Source organism: Epithele typhae (genome assembly GCF_022376455.1).
Source record: "Epithele typhae strain CBS 203.58 chromosome Unknown BXZ73scaffold_47, whole genome shotgun sequence".
Classification (NCBI taxonomy): domain Eukaryota; kingdom Fungi; phylum Basidiomycota; class Agaricomycetes; order Polyporales; family Epitheliaceae; genus Epithele; species Epithele typhae.
In genome coordinates this window covers 220,721-245,922 of record NW_025954238.1, presented here as the reverse complement: position 1 = coordinate 245,922, position 25,202 = coordinate 220,721, and the positions used below count along the sequence as shown (strand labels likewise).

The 25,202-nt window shown below is 58.0% G+C and overlaps 13 protein-coding genes across 13 annotated transcripts; 9 read left to right on the top strand and 4 right to left on the bottom strand.

Moving 5' to 3' along the window:
- Positions 1-40: 40 nt before the first annotated feature.
- On the top strand, positions 41-1,360 carry BXZ73DRAFT_51163 (uncharacterized protein; the record flags this gene model as incomplete). The annotated part of the gene is made up of 2 exons (XM_048020573.1): positions 41-321; positions 625-1,360. 2 exons carry the CDS (start codon positions 41-43, stop codon positions 1,358-1,360), a joined length of 1,017 nt encoding a protein of 338 aa, XP_047875146.1.
- Positions 1,361-1,505: 145 nt separating this feature from the next.
- On the bottom strand, positions 1,506-3,011 carry BXZ73DRAFT_91563 (Metallo-dependent hydrolase; the record flags this gene model as incomplete). Its single annotated transcript, XM_048026019.1, has 6 exons — positions 1,506-1,584; positions 1,677-2,092; positions 2,202-2,245; positions 2,316-2,477; positions 2,608-2,826; positions 2,939-3,011. 6 exons carry the CDS (start codon positions 3,009-3,011, stop codon positions 1,506-1,508), a joined length of 993 nt encoding a protein of 330 aa, XP_047875145.1.
- Positions 3,012-3,212: 201 nt separating this feature from the next.
- BXZ73DRAFT_51148 (Emopamil-binding protein) lies at positions 3,213-4,124 on the top strand (the record flags this gene model as incomplete). The annotated part of the gene is made up of 6 exons (XM_048020569.1): positions 3,213-3,356; positions 3,415-3,517; positions 3,575-3,758; positions 3,810-3,894; positions 3,956-3,969; positions 4,025-4,124. The coding sequence occupies 6 exons, from the start codon at positions 3,213-3,215 to the stop codon at positions 4,122-4,124; spliced, it is 630 nt and encodes a 209-aa protein (XP_047875144.1).
- Positions 4,125-4,321: 197 nt separating this feature from the next.
- Positions 4,322-5,801, bottom strand: BXZ73DRAFT_91561 (uncharacterized protein; the record flags this gene model as incomplete). The annotated part of the gene is made up of 3 exons (XM_048026018.1): positions 4,322-5,176; positions 5,235-5,568; positions 5,626-5,801. 3 exons carry the CDS (start codon positions 5,799-5,801, stop codon positions 4,322-4,324), a joined length of 1,365 nt encoding a protein of 454 aa, XP_047875143.1.
- A 205-nt stretch (positions 5,802-6,006) lies between these two features.
- Positions 6,007-6,748, bottom strand: BXZ73DRAFT_51241 (uncharacterized protein; the record flags this gene model as incomplete). Its single annotated transcript, XM_048020592.1, has 3 exons — positions 6,007-6,180; positions 6,239-6,631; positions 6,695-6,748. 3 exons carry the CDS (start codon positions 6,746-6,748, stop codon positions 6,007-6,009), a joined length of 621 nt encoding a protein of 206 aa, XP_047875142.1.
- A 555-nt stretch (positions 6,749-7,303) lies between these two features.
- Positions 7,304-8,272, top strand: BXZ73DRAFT_91559 (Thioesterase/thiol ester dehydrase-isomerase; the record flags this gene model as incomplete). The annotated part of the gene is made up of 6 exons (XM_048026017.1): positions 7,304-7,377; positions 7,490-7,514; positions 7,825-7,916; positions 7,968-8,056; positions 8,119-8,156; positions 8,213-8,272. 6 exons carry the CDS (start codon positions 7,304-7,306, stop codon positions 8,270-8,272), a joined length of 378 nt encoding a protein of 125 aa, XP_047875141.1.
- A 1,260-nt stretch (positions 8,273-9,532) lies between these two features.
- On the top strand, positions 9,533-11,441 carry BXZ73DRAFT_104074 (uncharacterized protein; the record flags this gene model as incomplete). The annotated part of the gene is made up of 7 exons (XM_048015789.1): positions 9,533-10,023; positions 10,088-10,140; positions 10,203-10,288; positions 10,340-10,498; positions 10,565-10,754; positions 10,827-11,213; positions 11,272-11,441. The coding sequence occupies 7 exons, from the start codon at positions 9,533-9,535 to the stop codon at positions 11,439-11,441; spliced, it is 1,536 nt and encodes a 511-aa protein (XP_047875140.1).
- A 1,321-nt stretch (positions 11,442-12,762) lies between these two features.
- BXZ73DRAFT_91557 (carbohydrate esterase family 4 protein) lies at positions 12,763-14,587 on the top strand (the record flags this gene model as incomplete). Its single annotated transcript, XM_048026016.1, has 6 exons — positions 12,763-12,964; positions 13,036-13,310; positions 13,380-13,500; positions 13,561-13,777; positions 13,845-14,298; positions 14,555-14,587. The coding sequence occupies 6 exons, from the start codon at positions 12,763-12,765 to the stop codon at positions 14,585-14,587; spliced, it is 1,302 nt and encodes a 433-aa protein (XP_047875139.1).
- Positions 14,588-14,807: 220 nt separating this feature from the next.
- On the top strand, positions 14,808-18,049 carry BXZ73DRAFT_91555 (uncharacterized protein; the record flags this gene model as incomplete). The annotated part of the gene is made up of 11 exons (XM_048026015.1): positions 14,808-14,834; positions 14,911-15,043; positions 15,105-15,328; positions 15,389-15,428; positions 15,490-15,547; positions 15,606-15,651; positions 15,709-15,906; positions 15,999-16,471; positions 16,528-16,639; positions 16,701-17,045; positions 18,008-18,049. 11 exons carry the CDS (start codon positions 14,808-14,810, stop codon positions 18,047-18,049), a joined length of 1,698 nt encoding a protein of 565 aa, XP_047875138.1.
- Positions 18,050-18,416: 367 nt separating this feature from the next.
- On the top strand, positions 18,417-20,929 carry BXZ73DRAFT_91554 (glucosyltransferase; the record flags this gene model as incomplete). Its single annotated transcript, XM_048026014.1, has 10 exons — positions 18,417-18,858; positions 18,914-19,076; positions 19,128-19,302; positions 19,355-19,439; positions 19,489-19,651; positions 19,701-20,234; positions 20,287-20,416; positions 20,442-20,445; positions 20,503-20,676; positions 20,784-20,929. The coding sequence occupies 10 exons, from the start codon at positions 18,417-18,419 to the stop codon at positions 20,927-20,929; spliced, it is 2,016 nt and encodes a 671-aa protein (XP_047875137.1).
- Positions 20,930-21,878: 949 nt separating this feature from the next.
- BXZ73DRAFT_51152 (uncharacterized protein) lies at positions 21,879-22,217 on the top strand (the record flags this gene model as incomplete). The annotated part of the gene is made up of 1 exon (XM_048020571.1): positions 21,879-22,217. A coding segment is annotated over one exon (339 nt), but the record flags the coding sequence as incomplete, so codon positions are not given.
- A 230-nt stretch (positions 22,218-22,447) lies between these two features.
- Positions 22,448-23,348, top strand: BXZ73DRAFT_91553 (60S ribosomal protein L17/L23; the record flags this gene model as incomplete). Its single annotated transcript, XM_048026013.1, has 6 exons — positions 22,448-22,451; positions 22,523-22,564; positions 22,628-22,699; positions 22,769-22,858; positions 22,953-23,080; positions 23,139-23,348. The coding sequence occupies 6 exons, from the start codon at positions 22,448-22,450 to the stop codon at positions 23,346-23,348; spliced, it is 546 nt and encodes a 181-aa protein (XP_047875135.1).
- A 284-nt stretch (positions 23,349-23,632) lies between these two features.
- On the bottom strand, positions 23,633-24,658 carry BXZ73DRAFT_51209 (uncharacterized protein; the record flags this gene model as incomplete). The annotated part of the gene is made up of 3 exons (XM_048020584.1): positions 23,633-23,748; positions 23,802-24,228; positions 24,419-24,658. 3 exons carry the CDS (start codon positions 24,656-24,658, stop codon positions 23,633-23,635), a joined length of 783 nt encoding a protein of 260 aa, XP_047875134.1.
- Positions 24,659-25,202: the final 544 nt, after the last annotated feature.

Genomic DNA, 25,202 nt, shown 5'->3' with positions numbered 1-25,202 from the left:
CTATCTCTCGTCTCTTCCTCCCACCGCACCCACTGGATATATGGTGGTACAGGCGAACACACCTCTGGGTCACCGCGGCGAACCCTGGTTCGAAGACGGAAACATCGTCCTTCTCGTCGTGGACACGGATTCCGACACAACCGTTGCATTCAAAGTCCACCGAGGAGTCCTTGCGCGACATTCCGAGATCTTTCAGTCAATGTTCGAGATCCCCTCACCCACCCTGGAGAACGTTGAGATGGCCGATGGATGCCAGGTTGTGCGCATGCACGATCGGCCGACCGAACTGAGCGCACTCATCCGCGCGCTGTACGACGGAGCGTGAGTCTCAGTCCTGCAGTCAATCATTTGCATCTCGCGTACGGAGTAGAGCTCTACATGCGGCGTCCGTCCTACAGTCACGACGGGAGACACCTGATGAGCCCCGCCAGAATAGGACCAAGAGCTACTCCCAGTCACGGCATTGACCTGGTGCTGCGCATCCCAGACGGCCAAACAGTCCCAGCCTGGTCCTATTCGGGCGGTGGCCACCTGGGCCGTCCCGTCGTGAATGGTGCGCCCTCCGCGGCCCCTTTCTCGATATCTGGTTTCTCAACCACGTCTTTTTGCGATCCTTGTCATTAGATCGTTTCTACATCGCGGGATCGAGGACTTCTACAACGTCGCGGGCATCCTCCGCCTCGCGACCAAGTACTTCGTCGCCCATCTTCGAAGAGAGGCCATCAAATATCTCCTCGAGATATGGCCGCACACAATACAGGGCCATGACCGCTTCATCGAGCGGGCCGTCAGGGCACCGCTCGTGGGTGATCTCACGTACCCGTACGTGCACCCTCTCCACGTCCTCAACCTTGCCCGCGAGACGCACGTCAACATCATCCTCCCCTCCGTGCTCTACTTCCTTTCCCTCTACGACCTCGCCGACCTCCTTCGGGCTGACCACCCCAAGCTTCTTGTCAAGCATCCTTCGCAGCCGTCCAGTCAAATGTCTCCTCGCGACGTCAAGGATTACACCCTCATGTACCAGCATAGGCTGCAAATCGTCTTAGACTTCATCCGCAAAGGATGCTCCGGACGCGAGCCGGCGAATACATGTCAGAGCACTACCGGACGGTGTCAGAAAGGCTTCATCCGCTTAGGCACACGTCTATCCCAGTCCTGGGTCCCTCGAATCGGGCCTCTACACTACATGGTGCAAGCGGTAGATCATCTGGGTGAAGATCAAGATATATGCGCGCAATGTCGAAGATCGTTCAAACACGATACCCTCAGGCTACGTGACAAGTTGTGGGCCGGTCTGCCGGCGGTTCTCGGGCTGCCATCATGGGAGGAGCTGGAGAAGAGCGATATGGCAACTTGATGGCATGGTTTCTCATTCATCTTGGGTCGAATGTGGAATGCGGACTTCTACGGTCGCCACATGGGGAGGCATTGCGTATAGTCGTACATGTATTCGGCACCCATGGATATATCCTATCCCACACATCCCATTGTACATCATTCTACTACCCGAACGATCCAATAGACTTACCTTGCACCCACATCCCGCGTCGATTTTGTACGTTCCCAGTGCACCACCACCGACTCCGCTTCCCGAAGTCGCGTCAAAACGTTGAACTGCACAGCACCGTCAGCGCGAGCCCAACAAAATTCAATGTGGGTCCCACTCACTGCACTGTGCGTCGAACGGGGCTCCGACGCTGAACATCCCGCATCCAGCGGGCAAGTTGAGTTCGTCCGCGCCTCCCTTCGTCGCCAAAAGCAACGCCTCTTTCCAGTCGACGGACAGCACCTCCTGCCCTTTCGAACGCCCCACGATTCGCGTGCCCTCATGCATGCGCGACACCGCAATGGTCTGGCGCATGGCGCTCATGATGTCCACCAAGTATCCGCCGGCGACGTCCGTCCCAAGGCCGACGCGGACCCCGATGCCGAGCGCCTCTCGCAGGCGGGACGGTTTGGCGGAGAACTTGTAAGCGTTCGAGAGCGGGTAGTGCGCGACGGCGGTGCAGGTGGCCGCAAGGCGCGACAGGGACGGCGGGTCGAGGAAGGTGCAGTGCACTTGGATCGTGTGCGGCGTGAAAAGATTGTGCTGTGATAACCATGTCGCAGTTTCAGCCTACAATCGCGCTCTCGCTCTGCCAGATGGAGAGGTAAAACATCGCAGGGGCGGTGCTCGGCGCTCAGCGCTCGGCGCTCACTTGTGCGAAGACCTCCATGTCGTGCTTCCCACGCTCCGATAGAACTCACCATACCTCGTCATGGGCTTAAGTTCTGCCAGGTGGCTCTGGATGCAGACTCACGCCCCTCTCAACCGAGAGCGTGCCTAGATGAAGGGAGGCCAGATACTGCGTCCACGCAGGGATCACAGAACGCTTGGGCCGCTTCGAGGGATGCCTTGGCGTCGGTTTCCATGTAGGTCGGTCGCGTGGATTTGTCCATGGAAAGCTTCCCGACAAAAGCTCGGACACCCGCTTCTTGCATCACACGAGCAAGTATAATATTAGAGATTTAAGCTTTGTCTGCGACAGGAACATGTCACTCACTTAGTCTCAATCTTGATAGTGCCAAATAGGAGGACCGCGGCAGACCCATGCTCGCTTAAACGTGCGACCAGGCGTTTGTACACCTTTCCGGCGAGCTGAGGATCTGCGTCCAGGCGTTCTTCTGCCTTGAAGGCATATTCGTGAAGCCATTGCATCAGAGGTAGATGCAAGCCGGTACCCTGGTACAGACATTGGGGGGCATGAAGATGAACATCGCTGAAGGTGGGCATCATGAAAGACCCCGAAGGGACGATGACTCGGTCCAGTAGGTTCGCGGGTTCTGCATCGCTAGGATCAGCAAATCAATCGATGTAGCCTTCGGCGTTGACTAGTAACTCCTGTGGTTGCGGGTCAGATGGACAAGTAGTCGATGATAGTACCTGTGATCTCACGAAGTACATGGTTGCGCATTATCTCGAGCTGGCCAAGGGCCGGTGTATGAACATAGTCGCCCTCGATAATCATAGCAAGTGCGTATACGGACCCAGCTCAAATGGAGGTTGATCGATTGATCCGAAATCCGCGTTGCGCGACGCGCTAACAGACGCGTCTGACATGTGACCGTGCGAGACCTTTCCCCGCACAACTTGTCGCGACTCGAGCTGTCTGCCGGCAGTGCACCTTCCCAGGTGTGCTTCCACCACCCCTACTCCTGCTAGTACTACCATGTCGTCTCCACCCATCTTCACTGCGACCTCCGCGTACTCCCTCGCGTTTGTCACCGGCGTCGGTGTTCTCGCGTATGTGGCCTCCAAGGCCTTACTCCCGAAGACCGCGCGCTGGCAGGATCGCTTCACCTTCGTGTGGCTGGTGAGTAGTTCGCCCGTGCAACGCGGATACTTGCTTATACGCACACCGGGCTGGGAAGGCGTTCGATGGGATCATCCACTATACCCTCGAGGGCTCATTCGTGTACTATTCGATGTTCGGACGGCAAGTGAACACGAGCTCTGGACCTATGGCACAGATGTGTACGTGCAATGCACCCTCCCTATCTGGCTGCGCCGCTGACGATTCGGCGTGCTCAGGGAAGGAGTATGCATTGGCCGACGCTCGCTGGGGTGTCTCTGACCCCACAGTTGTGTCGCTGGAGCTGCTCACGGTGTTTGGTGTCGGAACCATGTGCTTCTACGTCCTCAAGCAGCTCGTCGGCGACGACCCAGCACGTCACTACTGGATCATTGTGCTCAGCGCATCTGAGATCTACGGAGGGTGCGTTGCTATTCTTTTCTGAGATTCCGGCTTGGTTCAAATGCTTGTCAGATGGATGACCTTCTGCCCTGAGTGGTTGGTCGGCAGCCCGGCTCTCAACACGTCGAACTGGCTCCACCTTTGGGTCTACCTCTTTGTGAGGACCGTTTTATTTCGTCCATCTGTTTGCTGTCTCATCAAAGACGTGCTCCTCACAGTTCATGAATGTCATGTGAGTGTGCTCACGATTTGTTGACGTCCTATGTTCTGACTGTCATCATTTCCAGCTGGGTGGTCATTCCTCTTTGGCTTATGTACGACTCGTACACCCATATCGCTGGTGCCCTCCGTACGGCTCAACGCGCCGAACGAGCCAAGAAGAACTGAACGTCCTATCCGTTACTTCAGTAACCACTAAAAGTTGAGACTCCTGTCAACCACACGCTGTGATTTGAATTGCTTGGATTTTGTCGTCGATTTACTGTACCATGTTAGTTTTATATCACGATTTTAACGATTGCATTCGGTCAGACAGCAGTACAAGCGAGAGCGACATACACAACAAATGGCACCTATACGACAACTCAAGCCATCCCCGCGGCTTTCCAGACATTCCCATCTGCGCTCCGCACGAGCTCTCGCCACTTCTCCGCCCACGGCCGCAGCTCGCGTTCGAGCCGCGCATCACCCTTCAGCCACTGCTGCTGGTCCGCAAAGACGGGTCGACACCGTCTCGGCCCCGCTTGCTCAAGCACTGTAGCCAGCTTCGTGTGCTTCGTCGGGGTCGATGGCGCGCTCCCCGTGCTCATCCGCGAGCGGCTTGAGTGCGTCGACGACGGCTGCGCGGTCGTGCGTGCCCTACGGGGCGTCGACGGACTCGCCTGGCTGGCCCGGTCGTCGTCGCCCGCCGCGACGCGTGAGGCGATGCGCGACGACGTGCGGGGGGTGAGCGGGAGCCCGGCGCTCGACTTCGTGGGCGAGAAGAGCTTGCGGCGCTTCGAGGGCGTCGCCGTCGCGTCAAAGTCCTCTTCCTCTTCTTCTTCCTCTGCTATCGGGCCCTCGAAGGCGACTTTGCGCTTGTGGGTGGGCGTCTGCGTAGTGAGTCCGACGCTGGAAGCCCGGAGGGCAGACTTGGTAGGGGACTTGGTAGGGGAGCGTGGTGTCGCGGCGGGCTCTCGAATAGACGACTCGGACGCCTGTCGCGAGGGAGCGGTAGGGAATGGGGCAGCAGGAGGTGCGGCAGCAACTTTGGAGGAAGAGGCCCGGGCGACTCGCGCTTTGGCTGGGGAAGACGAGTCGGCCTTGAGGGCCTTGATGTTGTCTTTGATCAGCTTCTCAACCGCCTTGCAGGAGGTGAGAAGGGCTTCCGTGATCTCGTCAAACTGATCTTGCGGCACAGCGTACTGGGCAAGTAGTGAAGGCGTATCGACTTTCTTCGCCTAACCGCGCATGTATTTGTCACACTCCCTCGACATGCCGCAAAAATGCACCACGTACCGTTTGTGGCCCTATCTGCTCGCACGTCCAGCTGAACACCGCCAATGTGATCGCGTCGTACGCGCTCCCATGCCGCCTTCGAACTTCGGTGTTCGACATCAGTGCTCGCTCTGCCTCTTGCATCCACTTGACCACCACGTCCTTCCGTCCTAGCCTATGTTGCACTGCGAGAGCCTGATATGTAACGGTGCGTGCCGCCTTCTTTGAAGCTGCCTCCGCTGCTGCCGCTGCCTCGAGCGCGGAACGGACGATGGCTAGGGTGGTCTTCCATACTCTCGGCTTCAAACAGGACGCGTTCTGGGCGACCTTCTCGGAGAGATCGGTGTCTCCAATACTAGGCGACTTGTCAGTCTCGCTTCAGAGCGCGAAATATGCGAGGCCAAGGACGTACTCTTGCGCAGTAAGGAAAGCGCATATGGCTGGCAGCCCGCTTCCACCATCGCCAAGGACATAGCCTGATCCCGGCCCCGTCTTCAGGCTCGCAGTATGCAGTGTCTCTTTAGCCTTTTTGAAGAGGTTTTCATCGTGGCAGAGTTGCTTCAGCAGCTGGTGGTGAGGACGAGACATGGCAAGGGTTGTCGAAACAGGCGCCAGCGACGCGTCGGTGGCTGAGATCAGAGGACTAGGCGCCGACCGGTCAAAGGAGTCGGGACCCCCGAGACCGCGGACTCCGAATGGGATCTCCGACTCCGAGATGACATCATAAATTGTTTAAGTACTGCGTACTCGTACAAACGCTACACGGCTCTAATCCATTCCTCGATATTATTATTCAGACAGGCCCAGCTAACGGGGAGTCCTGGTCAGACCGAACAGAGCACACATGCAGGCATAACTCACTGTAGTCGTACACCAAGCGTACGTTGATCTCCTCGCCGCCGGGACCATGGAAGTAGACGTGTCGAACATAGCGTTTCCCACCGCCAATATCTTCGAATCCCCAGGTCTGTAGTTTACCATCAGCTCCAATCCTCCACTTTCGCATTCGACTGCACACGACTCACCTGCTCGGAAGACCATTTGTTTCCGTTCTTCTCGGGGTCAGTTCGCGCGATGGTGTTGATGACCTGGCCGTCAGCCAGAGTCTCAGGCAGCCAGTCCTTCTTCAGCCACTCCCGCTCGACGTTCTCGATGGGCGTGCGCCGGCTCATGGAGAGTACGGACCCGAAGATCTTGTCGTCGTGCGGGCGCTCGGTCCAATCCAGGGTGCGGTACTCGTTGGACGCGCCGATGCCACCGGTGAGGACCTGGTCGATGTCGATGTGCTCGACGCCGTTATCGTCCTTGTAGTGCCTCACGGTGAGATAGACAGTCGCCATTCTGATAGCTTGGCGCGTCCACCAGCTCATGCCCTGCAAACGCAAGATATCATCCGTATCGTCGCTCAGCGACTTGTTCTGGCGCCGTGATCCGACGCGATGAGGGGACGTCAAATGTGATTAAGGTACTGAGAGGCTCACCATCCAGTACTGGCCGCTGAGGTCGCCGGAAGTCATTTCAGCCGGAGCAGCCATGGTGGTAGAGCGGTGGTAGATAGGGTTCGAAACGAGTCGACTGAATGCCGCGGACCCAGTGGAGCTGCTGTGATCAACCCTACCCAGCACACAGGCGCCCTTCGGGCCCGCGGGAGGCAGATTGCAAGCACGGTCGAGGCAGATCTAAAGCAAACACAATCCCTTGTCACCACGGCATGGATCTAGACCCCTCTTACGACATTCGTTGACATGCCTGTATATTTGGGGCATAGGTTCCCTATCACACCGAGCAATCGTGTGGGTGGGTCGCGCGAAACCATCCGTGTTCTCGGAGCAGAAGACGGTGGCCCCGTAGAACACTACGCTACTAGGACGAGTTTACTCTGTAAAGCCACCGTATGATCCCAGGGAGTCTGCACAGCCGCAGCGCGAGCGTAGGCGCCTGGCTCTCAACCGGCGTTATCGCTTATCCTGGCTCCGACGGGCGCCAGGCGCTACGCCGCCGCTAGCACCCTGCCAGCGCCGCGGAGGTGACCGGCAACGACGAGACCCGTGCAGGCTTCCCGTCCCAGCCAGTTCGCATTTCTCTACGCCATGTCCGCCTGCATGAGATTCACGCGCCGTGTAAGTCCGCTCACGTTGCTTCAGGGAAGTAACAGTTCTCATCCGTTGGCTCCGTTCGCAGGTTTGGCGATCCTTCGTCGACAACCAAGGTGACATTCACTGACTGTTCCGTGTCATCGGCAGTCTCGTCTGACGCGACGTTGACAACTCTCACAGGGCAGACCAGCGGTGCTTTCCAAATGTTAGTCGGAACACCACTTCCGAAGCTTGATGTTGACTCGCCCGTGAACTTCAGTTGCGCATCATCTCTGCGAAGCCTGGTGACTCAAAGCCGCCCTCAAGATTGAACCCTATAACCGTGCGCCGAGCATCATCGGATCTGGGTGCCACATAATTGATAGGGCCCTCCCACAGTGAACCGTGTCGGTGTACGCATTCCCCGGCCGATGGGTCCCAGCTAGCGGTCTGACACGGGTTGTTTTCAATAGACCGTCACGGCGGGCTCATCATGTCACTCACGGACACACTGGCTCTCTCGCCGTTGCACAAAGGGGCAGTATATGACAGGTGTCTCGGTTGATATCGGTACATCCTTTGTCAAGCCGGCTGGGCGTGTCGGAGAGGAGCTCACCGCCACGGCTGTGTCACTGCGCTGGGTAATCTAGGGCTTTATCTTTTCATCACTCTAAGTCAGGGCTAACCTGGATGCGACTGTAGGCAAATCGCTTGCGTACACCCGTGTAGACTTCTACAATGTGCAGGGTCAGCTTGCGGCCTACGGGCGTGAGTGCCATGAGGCCATTTTTCCGGATGTAGGACTCTGATCATGATCTCACGCCTACTAGATCACACGAAATATGTTGGCAAGTCGGCAGGGCATAAGGTAAGAATAACCAGATGTCATCAAACCCGCCGCTTTAACATGTCCGATCGGCGCAGAATGACGTCAAATTCTCCGATGATGGCGAGACGGTAGTAGAAGGCAAGGACGTCGATTAGCGCGGCATGTTCACTGTTCATGTTATCCCGCGGTTATCGGGCGACACCGGACAATAGTCGACAGCCGTTGTTCGTGCGCATGTGAGTGAAACATGACGGTGCACGCCGCTGATTGTTGCAAAATTGGCCATGTCCACCTCGTTGCAGGCTCGGCAAACACCCGATAGACATGATGCCACACGTCGCTCCAGATGACCCCTAGTTGTCTTCCTGCTTCTCTATATCTAATGGGCCGTCTAGCCCGTCGGAAACGAGGGCGATGCTGCATACGCGCTGCGGTGACTGAGACAAATCGCTTCACCTTGATAACGTTTTCCCCACGATGCCGATGCACAGATGTTGGTACAAGTACTCATCAGCAATATGGCACCGACGAACCTCGATTCCACTCCGCAGGTTTCGACGCAGGTTTACTTGCTGCCTGCGCCGCCGCTTCGAACTCCGGGATCCGCTTCCAGCTCCAGCTGCATCAAGGTGGCTATTGCGATGCAGACTTGACGACACGAACACTCCGGGGACCGGGACAGGCGGACACCGTGGACTGCTTGGCACTGTGTCGCGACAATCGGCGCTGAAGGCACACGTCGCGTTTGCTATTCGAAGCTGTTCCTTCGGACTTGGCACTCAGGGTGGGTTCGAAGAAGCTGCCAGGACATTACAGCACGTTGCACTGGATTCGCGGTACCGTGGCCCCAACACCACTGCCGCAGCGAGGCCCCGACCAGATAGACCCAGCCATCTCGGTTCAACGTGTCGATAATCAGGGCGCGGAATAAGCCTCGTTTACTCCGAGGTTGGGATCCCACGCCGAAGACGGTACTATATTCCAGCTATACAGAGCGTCAACCAGCGTAAGTGCCCACACCCATGATAAACTCCGGCCGTCTCGCGGTTGTTGCAGCCGTCATTGTGCCGATAACGCACTTTTTTCCTTTTCTTTTTCTTTTTCTTTCTTTTTTGTCGTCCTTGTTTAACGCCCTCGAGGAACGCACTGTCTGTGTGGCTCCAGACCTTGGACACCCCACCCTGCCGGTGCCCACGGCCTGGATCCACAGCCTCGCTCTTCGGCGTGTAAAATTTTGATCCTCCGCAAGAGGTTGCTGTCTCAGACGAAATGGTATATTGATATTGCCCATTTTCTGCACATTCATCCAAGCACACCTCAGGCTATATCTAGGGCAGTGGCCGTCCAACTAGGGATAACATCCCCCTTCTCTCCAAAGTCCACAGTGGACACATCTCCACTCCCCGACGTCCACCATGGTCTCCCACTCATCCCTCCCATCCTCTCGCGAGGTGGACGTGACCGACGTCGTCGCTGCCCTTCCCTCCCTTCCTGCTGTGGCCCGCACGCCATCGATGCACCCCCATGGCCCCCTCGCCCCATCGTCATCAACCGGCTCGTCGACGGCCAGCTCATCCCCGACGCACAGCAAGCTTCAGCTCTCCGGCGACTCAGAGAAGGGTGCAGAGATCGGTCCCTGGGAGGGCTACCTCGACGACCCGCTACCGGAAAAGACCCAGGGACATCTCTTCCGCAACGCGCGCTTCCAGATCATGTCTCTCTATCGTCGTCTCTTTGGCGTCGTCTTCACCGTCAACATGGCCCTGTTTATTGTGGCCTGCGTGCGCAGGGCGGATGCAATGTACCTCGGTCAAGTCGCCATAGCGAACTTCTTCGTGGCCATTCTCATGCGCCAGGACTACATCATCAACGCGTTCTTCGCAGTCGCCTGCCTTGCGCCACAATCGTGAGTACGGTTTTGTGATCGGTGTTGCTTAGAGACGAGGGTCGCTAAAACGTCATCTTGCTAGCTGGCCGCTGTGGATCCGGCGGATCCTCGGTCGAGTCTACTGCATCGGAGGCAGTGAGTCTACTTCGCCCCCACCTGCTTCGATTCAGATCTATACTGATCACCCCAATTCCTAGTTCACTCGGGGGCGGCAGTGAGCGGGACAATTTGGTTGGTTCTATTCACGGCCCAAGGTACTCGTCAATTTCTGCACCAAGATCATGTTCGTCGTATATCTTAGTTTGCCGGACTCGTAACTGATTGCGGTGTTTAGATCTCTATCCCTACCTTGGTGTTTGCCTACACCATAATCGCTCTTCTCGTGGGGATGATCGTCTTCGCTTACCCTCAAGCTCGCATTCGCCATCACAACACTTTCGAGACGGTCCACCGCTTCTGTGGCTGGACTGCGATTGCGCTCGTATGGTGCCTTGTGAGCACGATCTACCCTCTGCTCTGACGTCATTGATGGGGTCCCTAACGGCATGCTCTCCGCCAGGTTATCTTCCTTCTCAACGATTACCGTGTTCCTGGACAGACTCTGGGACGCACGGTCGTGGGAGCCGCGCCGTTCTGGCTTGTGCTCGTTATGACATGGTCCATCATCCTCCCCTGGCTCCGGCTCCGGAAGGTCGTCGTCCGCTCCGAGGTCCTCTCGAACCACTGCGTGCGCCTCCACTTCGACTACAGTACGTTCTCTGCCTCCTCTCCTCTTCCCACCTTTTCGCTCTCTCGCCTAACTGACGCGCCGGTCCCCCCAGCGAACACCCACCCAGGCCACTTCGTCCGCCTCTCCACCGCCCCGCTCACCGAGTGGCACTCCTTCGCGACGATCTCCGTCCCCGGCACCCCCGGCTTCTCCACCGTCGTCTCCCGTGCGGGCGACTGGACGTCGACGTGCATCGCGGCGGAGCCGACGCGGCTCTGGGTCCGCGGCGTCCCGTGCTACGGCGTCGTGCGCGTCACGCCCCTCTTCCGCCGCGTGTTGCTCGTCGCGACGGGGAGCGGGATCGGGCCGATCGCGCCCGTCGTGTACGCGCAGCGGACGCAGCTCAGGCTGCTGTGGAGCGCGCCGAGCCCGAGGGAGACGTTCGGGGACGCGCTCGTCGACTCGCTCGTCGCGGCGGACCCGGGCGCGGTGATCTACGGTACGTTTCGCCGACCGATCTGTGGTTACCGCCGGGGCGCTCACGACACACCTCGCAGACACGCGCAAGCACGGGAAACCGGACATGGTGAAGCTCACGTACCGGATGGTGCGGGACTTTGACGCGGAGGCGGTGGTGATCATCTCGAACGAGCCGCTGACGAAGAAGGTGGTGTACGGGATGATGAGCAGAGGCATCCCGGCGTTTGGGGCTATCTGGGACTCGTGAGGTGCCGGCGCGAGGTCGCTCGGGTGCGTATGTGCTTGTTGTATTTATGGGGCTCTTTTTCGGCGTATTGCTTGCCTGCTCTCGAACCACGCTCTTTTTTATCGAACTAGACTTATATTTATCTCGTCTTGAGCCATACCGGTGCTGACCCCCAGGGGACGACCATAAGTTTTTCTTGAGTGCCGGTCCGAGAACTGAGCGGCGAGGTCGCTGGCATGGTATTCCTGCGATGTCAAGGACGTCCACATCAGGTTCCCCGGCCTCTGCTTGATCTAAGCAACAAGACTGGCAATCATGACCTGATGTTGAGCGAAGAAAAGTTGTGGACGTCATCTTCAATTTTAGGACATCTCCCGTGCGTCCTTCCGAGATTCGAAGGCAATAATTGACCGGCCGGGCCCGTGGAGAGACGATGCAGCCGCAAAATCATGGCAATCGACGCGTCCGATCGAGTCTGCGACAACCGGTCCGAGAATGCCGGCGGGCATCTTCTGGAGGCCGCCGGTCTTGGCTGCCCGTTGAAGAGGACGGAGAACTGAGACGAGGCCCGGCTCGACAAGACTCGCGTGCTGCGCCCTTGGGCCATGGCGATCGTATTGCACACACTTCACATGCCGAGTCCTCTGTCGATGCAGGCCCGATGGCAGGCTGCCCGTTTATAATTACCCCGGCGGCGCTGGTGGCAGAGCAGCGACACAAAGGTACACGCCACGCGGGCGTTCGGAGCCGTTATACTCACGACGAGTCATGGTTGCATACATTCTGGGACCGTTATGTATTGACACGCTGATCCTAGTTCCTGAACAGTTTGCTGATCTCGCAGCTTGTCGCTCTCACAATTTGCAACGGCCTGTTGCGAATTCCCAAGCGTGCCGCAGTACCCCGGCCGTCATCTCCGCCTGGACCATCACGCCTCTCCCCGCTCTCGCGGCCTGAAAAAAACCGTTCGAATGCGGAATGCTCGAACAACAAGGCGAGCTGCGAGACCTCGGCTCACCGATCACCACTGGCCCCTGGGTGCTCCGTGTCGGTGGTCTTCAATCTGATCGCCCGCAGGCTCTCCATGGCAGATGCGGACGCATTTCGTGAAAGGCGAAGGGCGAAGCTGATGTTGAAGAACACCTGACAGACCGCCCAGCCCAGCTCGCTTACCCAAGCACGCGCCGACCGCGTCCGCGACACAACAGGTCGCAGACTGCACCGCCGCCGCCTGGCAGGGACGTCCGATTGATTCCCAGACTAGTCTCCCCCGAAGACGCTCTGATAAAACGCTCGCTCGCCTGAGCCGAGGGTCCGCGCTTCCCCGATCCCCTTCCCCGACATGCCTCGCTCGCTCGCCTCGTCTCTGCTCCTCGCCAGCGTGCTGGCCACCGCTGCCCTCGGCCACTCTCATGCCGACGCCCACGCGCACATCCACGCTCGTGCTCTCCCCGGCTCCTGGTACCACGACCGTCGTCACGAAGCGCACAGACTGTTCAGGAAGGCGGGTGATGGCGTATCATATCCTGCGGTGGGCACCCCAGGTCCGTTTTATTTTTGTCCTCCGGGAATTTGCGCGCACGGGTGGTTTTAACCTCGCGTATTGCCCTTCTAGAATGGGCGGCCGGGTTCCCCAAGGACAAGACCATCGACCCCAGCACCATCCCTCAGGCCTGGATCGATGCCCTCAACGCGGCCAAGGCTGCTGGCAAAATCCCGAACATCTCCCCGTCCACTCAGACCGTTCCGTTCACCAGCCCGACGTACCCCGGTCTCGACCCCAATTCCAAGGAGATCTGTTCTGCGACGTACAAGTGCAAGAACCCGGACGACCTCTGGGACGCACCCGACGGTGTTTTCGCCTCTTCTTTCGACGACGGTCCCCTGCCGGTGCGCACTTCAGCTTGTCCCGGGCCGGGCTCATGCTCATGCTCATCTTTTTTTCATGCGCACATATAGACGTCTATGGCGCTTTACGAGTTCCTCAAGTCTCAGAACGTGGTCTCCACGCATTTCATGATCGGCGTCAACATTCTCCAAAATCCTACCGAATTCCAGTATGCGTTTGAGACGCTCCAGAGTGAATCCGCCCGCGTCCTTCATTCCTGGTCTTCATAAAATTGACCATCATTTCTCCCAGGTGACATCGCATGCCACACTTGGTCTCATCCCTACATGACCACTCTCACCAACGAGCAGATCGTCGGCGAGCTCGGATTCAGCTTGGAGATCATCCACAACTCCACCCAGGGCCGCCTCCCTAGGTACTGGCGTCCACCTACCGGTGACTCCGATGAGCGTGTTCGCGCCATCGCGAAGGAGGTCTTTGGTCTGACCACAGTGATTTGGAACCAGGAGTGCGCAACAACCTATGTCTTTTCATCGTCTATGGCTTTGATATCTTATTGTCCTTTTTACCCGCAGTACGGAGGACTGGAACATCACCGCTACAGGCGTGATCACCCGGACCACGGTCGACGCCGACCTCACTAAGTGGATCACCACCGCGCCCAAGTCCCCCGGTCTGATGATCCTGGAACACGAGCTGAGCACCGACAGCGTCAGCGCGTTCATCGAGCACTTCCCACTCATCGCCCAGAACGGCTGGAAGTTCGAGTCCGTCGCGCGCGTCCAGGACGGCCAGGCGTACCAGAACGCCAAAGACTCGAACCCGGACACGCCCGTGACGCCCGTCCCGGTCGCTGTCGCCGTCCAGTCCTCTCCTGCTTCTGGCACCTCTGGTGCCTCCAAAGTGTCCTCCGGGGCGTCCTCCAAGACCTCCTCTGTCAAGAGCACGCAGACTTCCTCTGGAAACTCTAACACGAGCGCGGCGATAACGATGGCGTCCGCGCGCGCGGCGACGGTCGTCGCGGGCTCGGTGCGCTTCTCGCCACCCTTGCGCTCGCCTTGTAAGTGCTCTGGCGATGAGCGCCGTGGACATATGTTTGCTTGACTGTACTCTTGGGCTTGCGCGGACTTGTACGGGCATTCTATCTGACAATGGCTATCGAACTACTGCCTCGACTTTACCCAAATACGACTCCAACATACCAGCTGTGGATCGTACCTTGCTATCGTTTCCATCATGCTATTCCATAGCGTTGCAACGCCACCCTGTCTTTACATTTACATAGCCTGCGTATAATTTAAGTCGATTTGACACGTGATAACGGGGTGCTCGGCCTCGGAGGAGTCGTAGGAGGCCTCGCAGGAGACGGTCACCCAACGTTCGCATATGTCATTATAAGCTGTCGCCCTGACAGACATGCCCACGCTCACCTGAAAGCACTCAGCTGACTTGCAAATTCCCGCACCCTCCTTAGTCTCGGACCACGACGCGCCCCACTCATCTCCGCGTACCATTACACAGCTCGAAGCTAACTCGAGATGCGCGTTGAAGAGGGCTTCCAACCCGTGAGTTTGGGATCACATTCTCCAAATCAGTACCGCTCAGCGCCTGTAGTCTCACGCTGCTTCAACTCCTTTGTAGGTCCCCTTCGTGGAAGGGAACCCGTACACGACCGACCCCATCCTCCCGAGTCTGCTGGAGCGAATCCTGCCTGCAGGAGCATTCGAAGAGGTCCATGACGATCTCTCACGTTTTGGCGGAGAGGTTCTGACCAGTGCGTCGCGCGCCATCCTGCAACGCCGCATCCGAACTTGATCTCTCCCTCCCTCCCGAAGCGCTGCGCGAGCTGTGCAAACGATCCGCGCCGCCAGAGCTCGTGCAGTACGACTCGTGGGGCCGTCGCGTGGACGAGCTCCGGACGTCCGAGGGCTGGCGCGCCCTGAAGGAGGTGTATCACCGCGAGGGCGCGGTTGCGATCCCGTATGAGCGCCGGTACGGCGCGCACAGCCGTGTGTACGGATTTGCGAAGCTGTTGCTCGCGAACGCAGACTCGGAAATGGTGCGTTCGATGTGTGGAAGGACCCGTCGAGCATTACTGAGTTGCGTGTTGCACTGTCAGGTTGACTGCCCGATGAGCATGACAGATGGCGTTGCGCGAGGTGCGTGCGGGACAGGACGCAACGGCAAGGAGGTCCACTGAGATTCGTTGGTGGATGGCAGTGATAGAGCTGCAAGGCTCGTCCGAGTTGAAGCGCGACATCTTAACGCGGCTTGTCAGGTCGGTACCTGCTATTTCCAGAACACACAGCATGTCGACTCAAAGAGTACATCGCCAGCCGGGACCCTGCTCAAGCTTTCACAGCAGGACAATGGATGACGGAGGTAAGCACGCTCGCCCGACGGGAACGACACAATCACATACTATTCTCCTACTTCTAGCGTCCCGGCGGTTCGGACGTCTCTCGCACGGAGACGACAGCGACCCCTTCTCCCTCGCCCATCCCATCCCTATACGGGCCCGAATACACCCTCGACGGCTTCAAGTGGTTCTCCAGCGCGACCGACAGCGACGTCGCCCTCGCCCTCGCCCGCACTGGCCCCACGTCCGCCGGCGCGCGCGCGCTCTCCCTCTTCCTCGTTCCCCTCCGGCTCCCGCTCTTCCCCGCCCCTCGCCCTCGCCCGCGCCGACGACGACGAACGGCATCCGCATCCACCGCCTGAAACGCAAGCTCGGCACGCGCGCGCTCCCGACCGCGGAGCTCGAGCTCGCCGGCACGCGCGCGTTCCTGCTCGGGCAGGCGGGCGACGGCGTGCGCGCGATCGCGCCCGTGCTCGGCATCACGCGCGTGCACTCGGCGGCGACGTCGGCGGCGCACCTGCGCAAGGCGTACGCCGCCGCGCGCGCGCACGCGGAGGGCCGCGTCGTCGCGCGCGGGGCGCTGCTGCGCGACGCGCCGCTGCACGTCGCGCAGCTCGCGCGGGTGGGGGTGCTGTACCGCGCGGTGGTGCACCTGGTGCTCGGGGCGGCGGGCCTGCTGGGGAGGGTGGAGTGCGGGACGGCGAGCGAGGAGGAGGGGTTGCGGCTGAGGATGGTGACGCCGGCGGTGAAGGCGTTCGAGGCGGAGATGTGCCCGGGCGCGGTGCAGGAGTGCATGGCGTGTCTGGGCGGACAGGGATACATGGAAGAAAGCGGGTTCGCAACGTGAGGGCTCGTTGGTGAGCGTGCGCGTCTGTGCTCATCGTTTCTCCTTTCTCCAGGCTCATACAGGATGGGCTTGTGGAGAGGATCTGGGAGGGGACCACCACCGTTCTCTCCTTGGACTTGCTCCGCACTGTCGAGAAAGGCGGTGCTTTGAGGGCATTTGCTTCGGTGAGCCACCGAACGCTTCATCATGATTGACGACTCACGTTCATTCCCACTCACTATCTAGTGGGCGCAAGTTACTTTGGACTCCTGCCCCGGCGCCCTCGCAGAACAGCTGGGTGGGCCCTTGAGCCTCCTCCGGTCGGCACAGTTATCTCTCCAAGATGCCTACGTCGCGCCAGTGCATCCGCTGATGCCTCGACCGGCCCTCTTTCTCGTTGCCTTCGTCACCTCGAGCTTGCTCATGTTGGAGCATGTAATCTGGGCCACGACCACGGCACGACCGGAAGCATCGACCGAGGTTGAGGTCTTCCGGCGTTGGGTGCTCGAGGGTGGACTTACGAGCGCTGCGGAAGAAGTGGCGAGGACTAAAAGTTTGCCTCGGGGGAGGACGGAGGCTGACGGAGAGATAGTGTACGGGAAGAGGTCGCCAGCGAAGCTATGAAGCGAAACTCGCTCGGAAAGGTCATGACACATCTGTAGTGGCTCAATTGATTGCTAATCCACCACCATCGAGACTTGAGAGCGTTGTGCGAATACATGAGTGAAAATACAGTGCTTGCCTACTGATACATGGAGCCTTTTAACGATCACGAAGAGTACGGCACAATATGACACCTAGAATCGTACACAATTGTGAGCTCCCCGTGTGCATTTCAGGTATCAATGGCTTACCCCAAAAGACCTCTACCGCCCCATCCTCCCCTAGGGACGAAGGTAAGCCTGACCTTCTGTTCGGCAGATCGCAAAACCTCCAGCGTGATTGGTTGCTAGATGGCCAGTCAATCAATGGATACGATGGAGACGAAGGAATTCCTACATTTTCTTGTGCAGCTACTAACTCGGCTAGCGGTTGGAGGGACGAGGAAGTGAAGGAAGACTTCGTGAGAGGCCCAAAGGATAGGATTAAGTCTTCTCGAAGCAATCCCTAGTAGTACAGCCTCATGAGACGCTCTTCCTTAAGAACATAGGATGAACACGCACTGCGGAAGCAGCTGGACTCCCCGGAGCGACACCATCGACCCGCGCGAACGCCGCGAGCGATTCCGACTGATCGTCCACCACCGGCGCGGGCTCCTCGTTCGCGCGCGCGCTGGGATCGTATACCTCCTGGAGGGCGACCATGATGCGATCCATGAGAGCCTTGAGGTCATTGCGCAGCTCGATAATGCGGACGCGCGCGTGCCGGACGGCCCAGACATCTATGTCGGCGCGCGGAAAGCCTTCAGGGTCGACGAGAGGTGTGTCCATCGTGACGGAGTTGCTTTGGAGAATCGAGTACTGGGCTTCCATCTCGGCCTCCAGCGCGTCTTTGCGCGCGATGAGAGAACGAGCATTTTCTGAAAGCGCGGTGTTGTGTGTTCGAGGGGGTAGAGCGAATCCCATTGCGGTGGAGGCGAGAGTAAAGCTGAGTAAAGAGGCTAGCAGCAGTGGCGTGTCGCGTGCGCGGCCCGTGAATTCCGAGCGTCTGACATGGATTACAGCTGCTATTGATCGGATAAGTAAACGCGTCGGTCCAATGTCCACGACGCGCCGCTCGTCGCTGGCATAGCTCCTTTCCTCGCTCCCCCCACGTTCCTTTCTCTCCCCCCACCGGACTCTACCAGCATGGACGAGTTCGCAGACGACGTCTTTCCTTCTTCAAATGCTCACCAACGCTCCCGCCGAACCTCCTACATATCCCACACCTCCAGCCAAGTGGGAGCTGCTCCCAACTGGCCACAACTGACCACGACAGGACCCACACTCAGGCATCGGTTATCTGTGCACAGTGTTCGCAGTGATGCGTAAGTGTATTCCCAAAGCCAATGCCCTTCCTGCTAATTCGCTACCTGGCAGTTCGGAGACGGACCGCTCAGAAATTGTTGCACCAGTACCACGCAGACATCACATTCTCCAGACCGAAAGTCGACACTGGCTTGCTACACCTCCTCTGTCCCCTTATTCCCCTCCCATTTCCCCCCTGTCTACCACCGCTATATCTCCCTTGCGCCAGAAACGTACAAGTCAGAATCTCAATACAGCCGCAAGCCGCATCCTGTCTTCGCACCCATCATCAACCATTCGCCAGCCCCGCAAGGAACCCAAGTCGGACGATGAAGGTAGCATGGCGAGGCAGTGGCTGAGGTGGATGCACCATGAGAATATGAAGGCATGGATTGTCCCCTCCCTCCTGCTGGCATCCGTCTGGATGAAATGGGCCGTAGGATTAGGATCATACTCTGGTCCGCAGTCTTTACGAATTCTTGTCAATATCAATCCCGTTTACCGTATACACAGGGCAGAGCACAACGCCTTTGTACGGCGACTACGAAGCCCAGCGCCATTGGATGGAATTGACCATCCACCTGCCCATCCGGCAGTGGTACAAGTACGACCTGCAGTACTGGGGATTGGACTACCCACCCCTTACGGCATACGTATCATGGCTATGTGGGATTGTGTGCGTACGAAGTCTTCATGCTGAATGCACCTGACGCTAACTCGTCCTCAGAGGCTCATGGATAGAACCTTCCTGGTTTGCGTTGGATGAATCTCGAGGAATTGAGTCTCCCGAAAGCAAAGTCTACATGCGGTCAACCGTGCTCGCTTTTGACACCCTCATATACGTGCCCGCACTGGTCATGTTCACGAGAGTTTGGCAAGGGTCGCGTTCATCGCGAACACAGGTGCGTCTACGATCGTCTTCACCGCGCGTCTCATATATCAACCGCGCCATAGAATTTTGCTCTCTTCGTGCTGCTTTTCCAGCCAGCTCTGTCAATAATCGATTTTGGACACTTCCAGTACAACTCGGTTATGCTAGGTATACTTTATGCTCAACTCAATCGCCCTAACGTTAACGTCTGCCATAGGATTTATGCTGCTTGCCATGAACTTCTTCGCAATAGAACAAGATCTTCTCGGTGCCGTGTGTTTTGTGCTCAGTCTAGGCTTCAAGCAGATGTCGTTATACTATGCGCCCGCCATCGGAACATATCTTCTCGCAAAATGTGTCTATCTTGGGCCGTCCGATGGGTGCGTACTCAGACAGGCTGGAAGAGTGCATACTAAGCCGTCTCCGCAGTGCCAAATTATTCGTTCGTTTAGGTGCTGTGACTGCCGCGTCATTCGTTGTACTCTTCCTTCCATGGCTTCCACCCTTCGCCCCTCTTTCTGCCATCCTAGATCCCATCACGCGCATATTCCCGTTCGGCCGCGGTCTCTTCGAGGATAAAGTCGCCAACTTCTGGTGCGCCAGCAACGTCGTGCTCAAGTGGAAGCTGTGGGCGGCTCAAGGCGTATTGATCAAACTTTCTACTGCTCTGACCGCACTCGGCTTTTCCCCAGCTGTCGCCACGCTCCTCTTGAGCGGTTATAGACTTCAACAAGCTGCCACTGCCGAGAAGGACAAGACCTCTTCCAAGCACACTCCTCTCTTGCCACTGCTCCCATACGCACTCCTCACATCCTCTCTCTCGTTCTTCCTCTTCTCCTTCCAAGTGCACGAGAAAACTATCCTAGTCCCCCTGCTCCCGATGACCCTGCTAATGTCCGGCGCATCGCCGGATGAACACACCTTCGAGCTGGGCATGCTCATGAACAACGTGGCTATGTTCAGGTCAGTCTTAATGACTCCCGTCTTAGCATGGCTCGTCTTACTGTGTTTACAGCATGTGGCCTTTGCTCAAGAGAGACGGACAAGGCGTTGAATATGTCGCTCTGTTGGTTCTGTGGAATATGGTCATTGGATACAACCCGTTCAGCAGGCCCACACGCTCCTACCTCCGCATGCTTTCAGTCGTAAGCGTGTTCCTAGCGTTCCTAGAAGTGTTCTGACTCCTACGCAGGCCACATATTCTGCGTGCGCGGTTCTCCACCTCGCTGAGCTGCATTCAACCCTCCACCTCGCTTCCCCGACATCTATCCCGTGCTCAACGTTCTTGTCAGTACTCCAGTCTTCATGCTGGTCTGGCTTTGGAGCATCAAGCGAGGGATTGAAGTCAGTTGGGCAGTCGGCGGTCTTGGCTCGAGCTCCCGCCCAAAGTCGACCACAGCTACACGTCACAAGCCTGCCGTCCCATCGGTGTCTGCGTCAACGCCCGCATCTGCAGTGGAACTGACGTTCCCGACCTTTGGTCAAGACATGGACGACAATCTACGAGAGCAGGCCGGAATGCGGACGAGGAGCTCGGGAATGCGGACGATAAGTCTGGGATTCGCGCAGGGACGGAAGAGGAAGGCGAACCCGCCAACGAGAACGGCAGTGTCGATATTACACAGGAACAAGTGTTCCAGCCTTCCACGGGCTCTTGATACATACTGGCGTGGTGTAATCTCGAAATCATTTATGGTTATGGTTATGCTAGCAAGCCATGGGATTACTACGGGCGTTCTTTTGCCCCGGACATCTTGCTTCTGCCCACCACAAGCGAGATGCACTGCGGTGAAGAAAAGTCAACATAGCCACCCCTTCAGATTCGTGGAACATGTGCAATGACAAGACTGCACGCGGATTCGATGCCACGGTGACGAAGGCGTTGCAAATCCTGAAGTTGACGCACGTAGTGCAGCATGTGCCTCTAGTAACCCTTCGACGATTCTGCAAGGATCTCATGTTCGTTGGATTTTCCATACGGTGCGCCTTTGTATTTGCAAATGATTTAAGAGTTCACCGGGAAATGGCAGAACCGGGTATCTCTTTGACGCATTTGCCCTCCGTGGTCGAAAGACGACGACACAGTCGTTCTGCAGCAGTTTTCTGGCCTCTCTTCGAACGGTTAGTAGTCCTTATAAAACGGCAAGGGAAGGGTGGTGTTCTAAAGGGTCGGTTTCTCAGGAGCAGCCCTTGTTCAAGAACGTCGTTCTAATCCACGAGCCACATTACGACCAGTTGTTCTTCATCAATATTCCCCTGCTTCAGCTTCGCTTCGGCCACGTCGCAAATGTGACACCTGGATCGAACGAATGCGCGCGGATCTTCTCTGATTTAAACATATCGTTCGTAGAAGTTCAAGGGAACACTTCTAAAGTAGTTTGTCTGGGCCATGATTTGTCGATTCCCTGGTTGGCTGACGCGTGCTGTATATAGCTGCTGTCTGGGCCGCCTCCCGGCCTGGTCAACCTCTTGAACCTCGTCGTTGTCAACACCGCACGCGAAGAACAAGACTGGTCCGTCTTCATTCGCGACAAATGTACTGACGACAAAGGGTTCGACCAAGCATCGAATGCCCTCTCAGCCGCGCACCCACCACCGATTGGGGATATAGTGGCTTTCACTGCTTGTCTCCTCGACTTCCGCGTCGCATACGTTCCCGTGGAAGGCAATGCGGCCTTTCTGGCAGGAGTGCCCCTAGATATCTACGAATGCGTGGTCGGAGGGAGCCAACACGGAGGCGGGCAGGCGGGACAACGTCGCATTAACGATCACATCTTGCTCAGATTCTCTTGTCCGCAATCTGTTTCGGCAATGTTGTCGGAAGGGTGTGCCGGGATGCAAAGCCAGATTGAAAGGACTGTTACGGAACGATTGGGCCTCTCACAGATCGCGGTAACAGTTGTAGTTCACCATTCTGTACAGATCATGGACAGGGTAGCAATGTGATGAATCTTCAAACACGCAAGCCGGTTGCCACTGCACCTCGCGCGAGAAACAAACAGATTGGATTGGAGTAGTAGCGCTGAGCGAGGGCTCTGAGCGTCTAGTTCCGACCGCCGGCGTGTGCCGACTGGAACTGCACAGTTGTGGCACACAAGGTTCAGCCACTCAAACGCGCTGCCCTCCTACACACTACTGACGTCCGGAATCGGGTACGACATCCTCAAGACTCCAAGATGGGTGCGTACGCCGGCACTATCCTCGACCTCACCGCTCGCTCGATGCTAATACATGCACTTCGACTCTCTCAGTCCGTTACGCCGCCGCCTCCGTCGCCCTGAACCCCGAGAAAAGTGTGTTCAAAATATCGATCAGGGAAACGAGGAGAGACTAACGAGATCCTGGTGCGTCTGCAGCCTCCCGTGCCCGAGGTGAATACCTCCGCACGCACTTCAAGAACATGCGTGAGGTTGCGGCCGCGTTGACTGGTCAGTGGTCTGGGTTGCGTATGGGCGGAGAAGTTGCGGACTGAAGGAATGGCGGACCGCGGGTTGTAGGCCTCAAGCTCACCAAGGCGTACACCTACCTCGCCGACGTCTCGGACCACAAGCAGGTCATTCCCTTCCGCCGGTTCGCGGGCGGAACTGGTCGGCTTCCCAGGCGAAGCAGTTCGGCACCACGAAGGGTGAGTCCTCCGTTTTTGTTGTATTGCCGGGGCACGAGTTGAGAGGAGGATCAAAGGTCGCTGGCCCGAGAAATCCGTAAAGTTCGTCCTCCGTCTCCTCAAGAACGCCGAGTCGAATGCGGATGCGAAAAACCTTGACCTCGAGGACCTCTACATCAAGAACATCGTCGTCCAGCAGGCTCCCGTAAGTTCACCATCTAATGACCCATCCTGTCTTCATCTCATCTCCCTCTCTTGCGCAGAAAACCCGCCGTCGCACGTACCGTGCGCACGGTCGCATCAATCCCTACCAGGGCCACCCCTGCCATGTCGAGATTATTCTCTCAGCAACTGACTCCGAGGTCGAGCGGGCCAAGGACAAGGACGCCGTTGCCGCCTCATCACTCTCCGGCCTTAACAGGCGACAGGTCGCCCGCAGACGTATTGAGGCTGCTCGCGCACCCGCTGCTTGAGCTCCAACTCGATTGTCTGTTGTGGTACGGGTGTTGTAGGAGTGTAGATGGAGACTCATGCCATCTGCTTGCGATGCTTCTCCAGCGTCGTTGTCACCATATGTATGCGTATGCCATGTCGCCAAAACGAGAAGAGATGAAGCGATACTACACATGGACTATGCATCTTTCCTTACGGCTCTATATGGCGTCGACGATGAAAGGGGACTGGAATGCAGAATAGAAAGGGTAACAGCGTACAGAGCACAGCGACAGCAACAAGGTCCAAGTCGTAGGCAGGCCGACTACTTCTTTTTCTTCTTCCCTCGAGTGCCTGCTCCTCCGCCACGTCCTCGTCCGCCTCGCCCACGTGTGCCTTTGCCTCGACCGCGTGTGGACTGCTTGGCCGCAATGGAAGCTGCTGCAGGGGAGTCAGATCACCAATGCTGCCAAGGACAGAATACACGAATTCACCAGGAGACTGCCTCGCGTCCTCTTCTTCCTCAAAGTCCTCGCCACCATCTGTGCCCGTGGCGTTGCTCTCCCTTGGGGTGGGCATGACGCTCTCATCGCCGCTCTCCTGCGTGAGCGCACTGCTATCGCTCTCTCCGCCGACGAGCCCCGCGGTGACCTTGAGCTTGCTTTTGCCCTTGCGGCCGCCGCGCCCCGCCTTCGCGTGCGCCACGGGGGAAGGCGCCGGGGACGACGATGGCAGGGACGCGGTGGCACGGGTGCGGCGCGACACGATGAGCGCGTCGATGGCGTCATCGGAGGGGAGGGCGAACTCGGCGCGGAAGAACGGGTGCCGGGAGAGGTTCTCGGAGGGCGACGGGGAGCGGAGGGGGAGCGGGGGCGTGCCGGCGCTGACGCCGTCGCCGGGGACGTCGAAGCCGTCTGCTTCCTGCTCCCGGAGAGCGGCGGCGGGCGTGGACGCGGTGCGTGGGGCGGGTTTCATGTGGAAAGCGACGGGGTGGGGGTGGATGCGCGAACGTGAGCGGAGCGGTCAGCGCGTGTCTGCGGAAGAGGCGCGAACGGGGCAAGGGCGGGGGCGAGGTGTGGGGACGAGCGATGTGGAGAAGAAAGAGACTGACGATGTTCTCGAGGATGTCGAGGTCGTAACACGCGTGCAGCTTCGCCCAGAGCTCCTCGACGCTCACGCTCTGGCCGGTGTCGCGCCGGATCGCGTTGCTCATGGTGAGGACGTGGAAGTGCCGGTGGATGCCCACCGGGCGCGCGCGGGTGAGCGCGCGGAAGAACGAGATCTCGCCCTCGACCGAGTCCAGCCATGGGTGTTGAGGCTCGTCTGCATCCATGTCCACGTCGTGCGACATGTCGTGCGCCTTCGGTCGTGTGCGTGCGCGCCGGTGAGGAAGGAATGAGTGGAGGGCGGGAGGAGGTGGTGGTGATGGTGGTGGTGGAACGTGACCGGGGAACGGTCTCAGTACAGTATGGGCGCCAGTAAACGGCTGGCGGCGGTCCGGATTGACGCGCGAGATGTAATCGGGCGTAGTTTGACTCTCTGGTTTCAAGCAGAGCTCAATGATCACAATACGAAAAGCGACCTTGCAAAACACACCATTCAGGATCTGTCTTTGGATACGTGTAGCTGAGAAGCCTCACATGAACAATATATTCTGCTCTGGTATTCGGCCACTTTTCAGGATGGTTTCGACCCCACCGGGATGCAAGGTGCCAACTTCCAAGCACGACTCCCCCGTGAAGGGCGCACCAAGACCGCCCGACATAAACCACCCGGGGGCCCGCAAGATCCATTAGCCGGTCGCCACGTTGGTCCTTGTGGTCGACTGTGGCGAGCACAAAAGAAGCGAAGACGTAATAGCCCTCATAACAGTGTGGATAAACCTGTACGTCGCC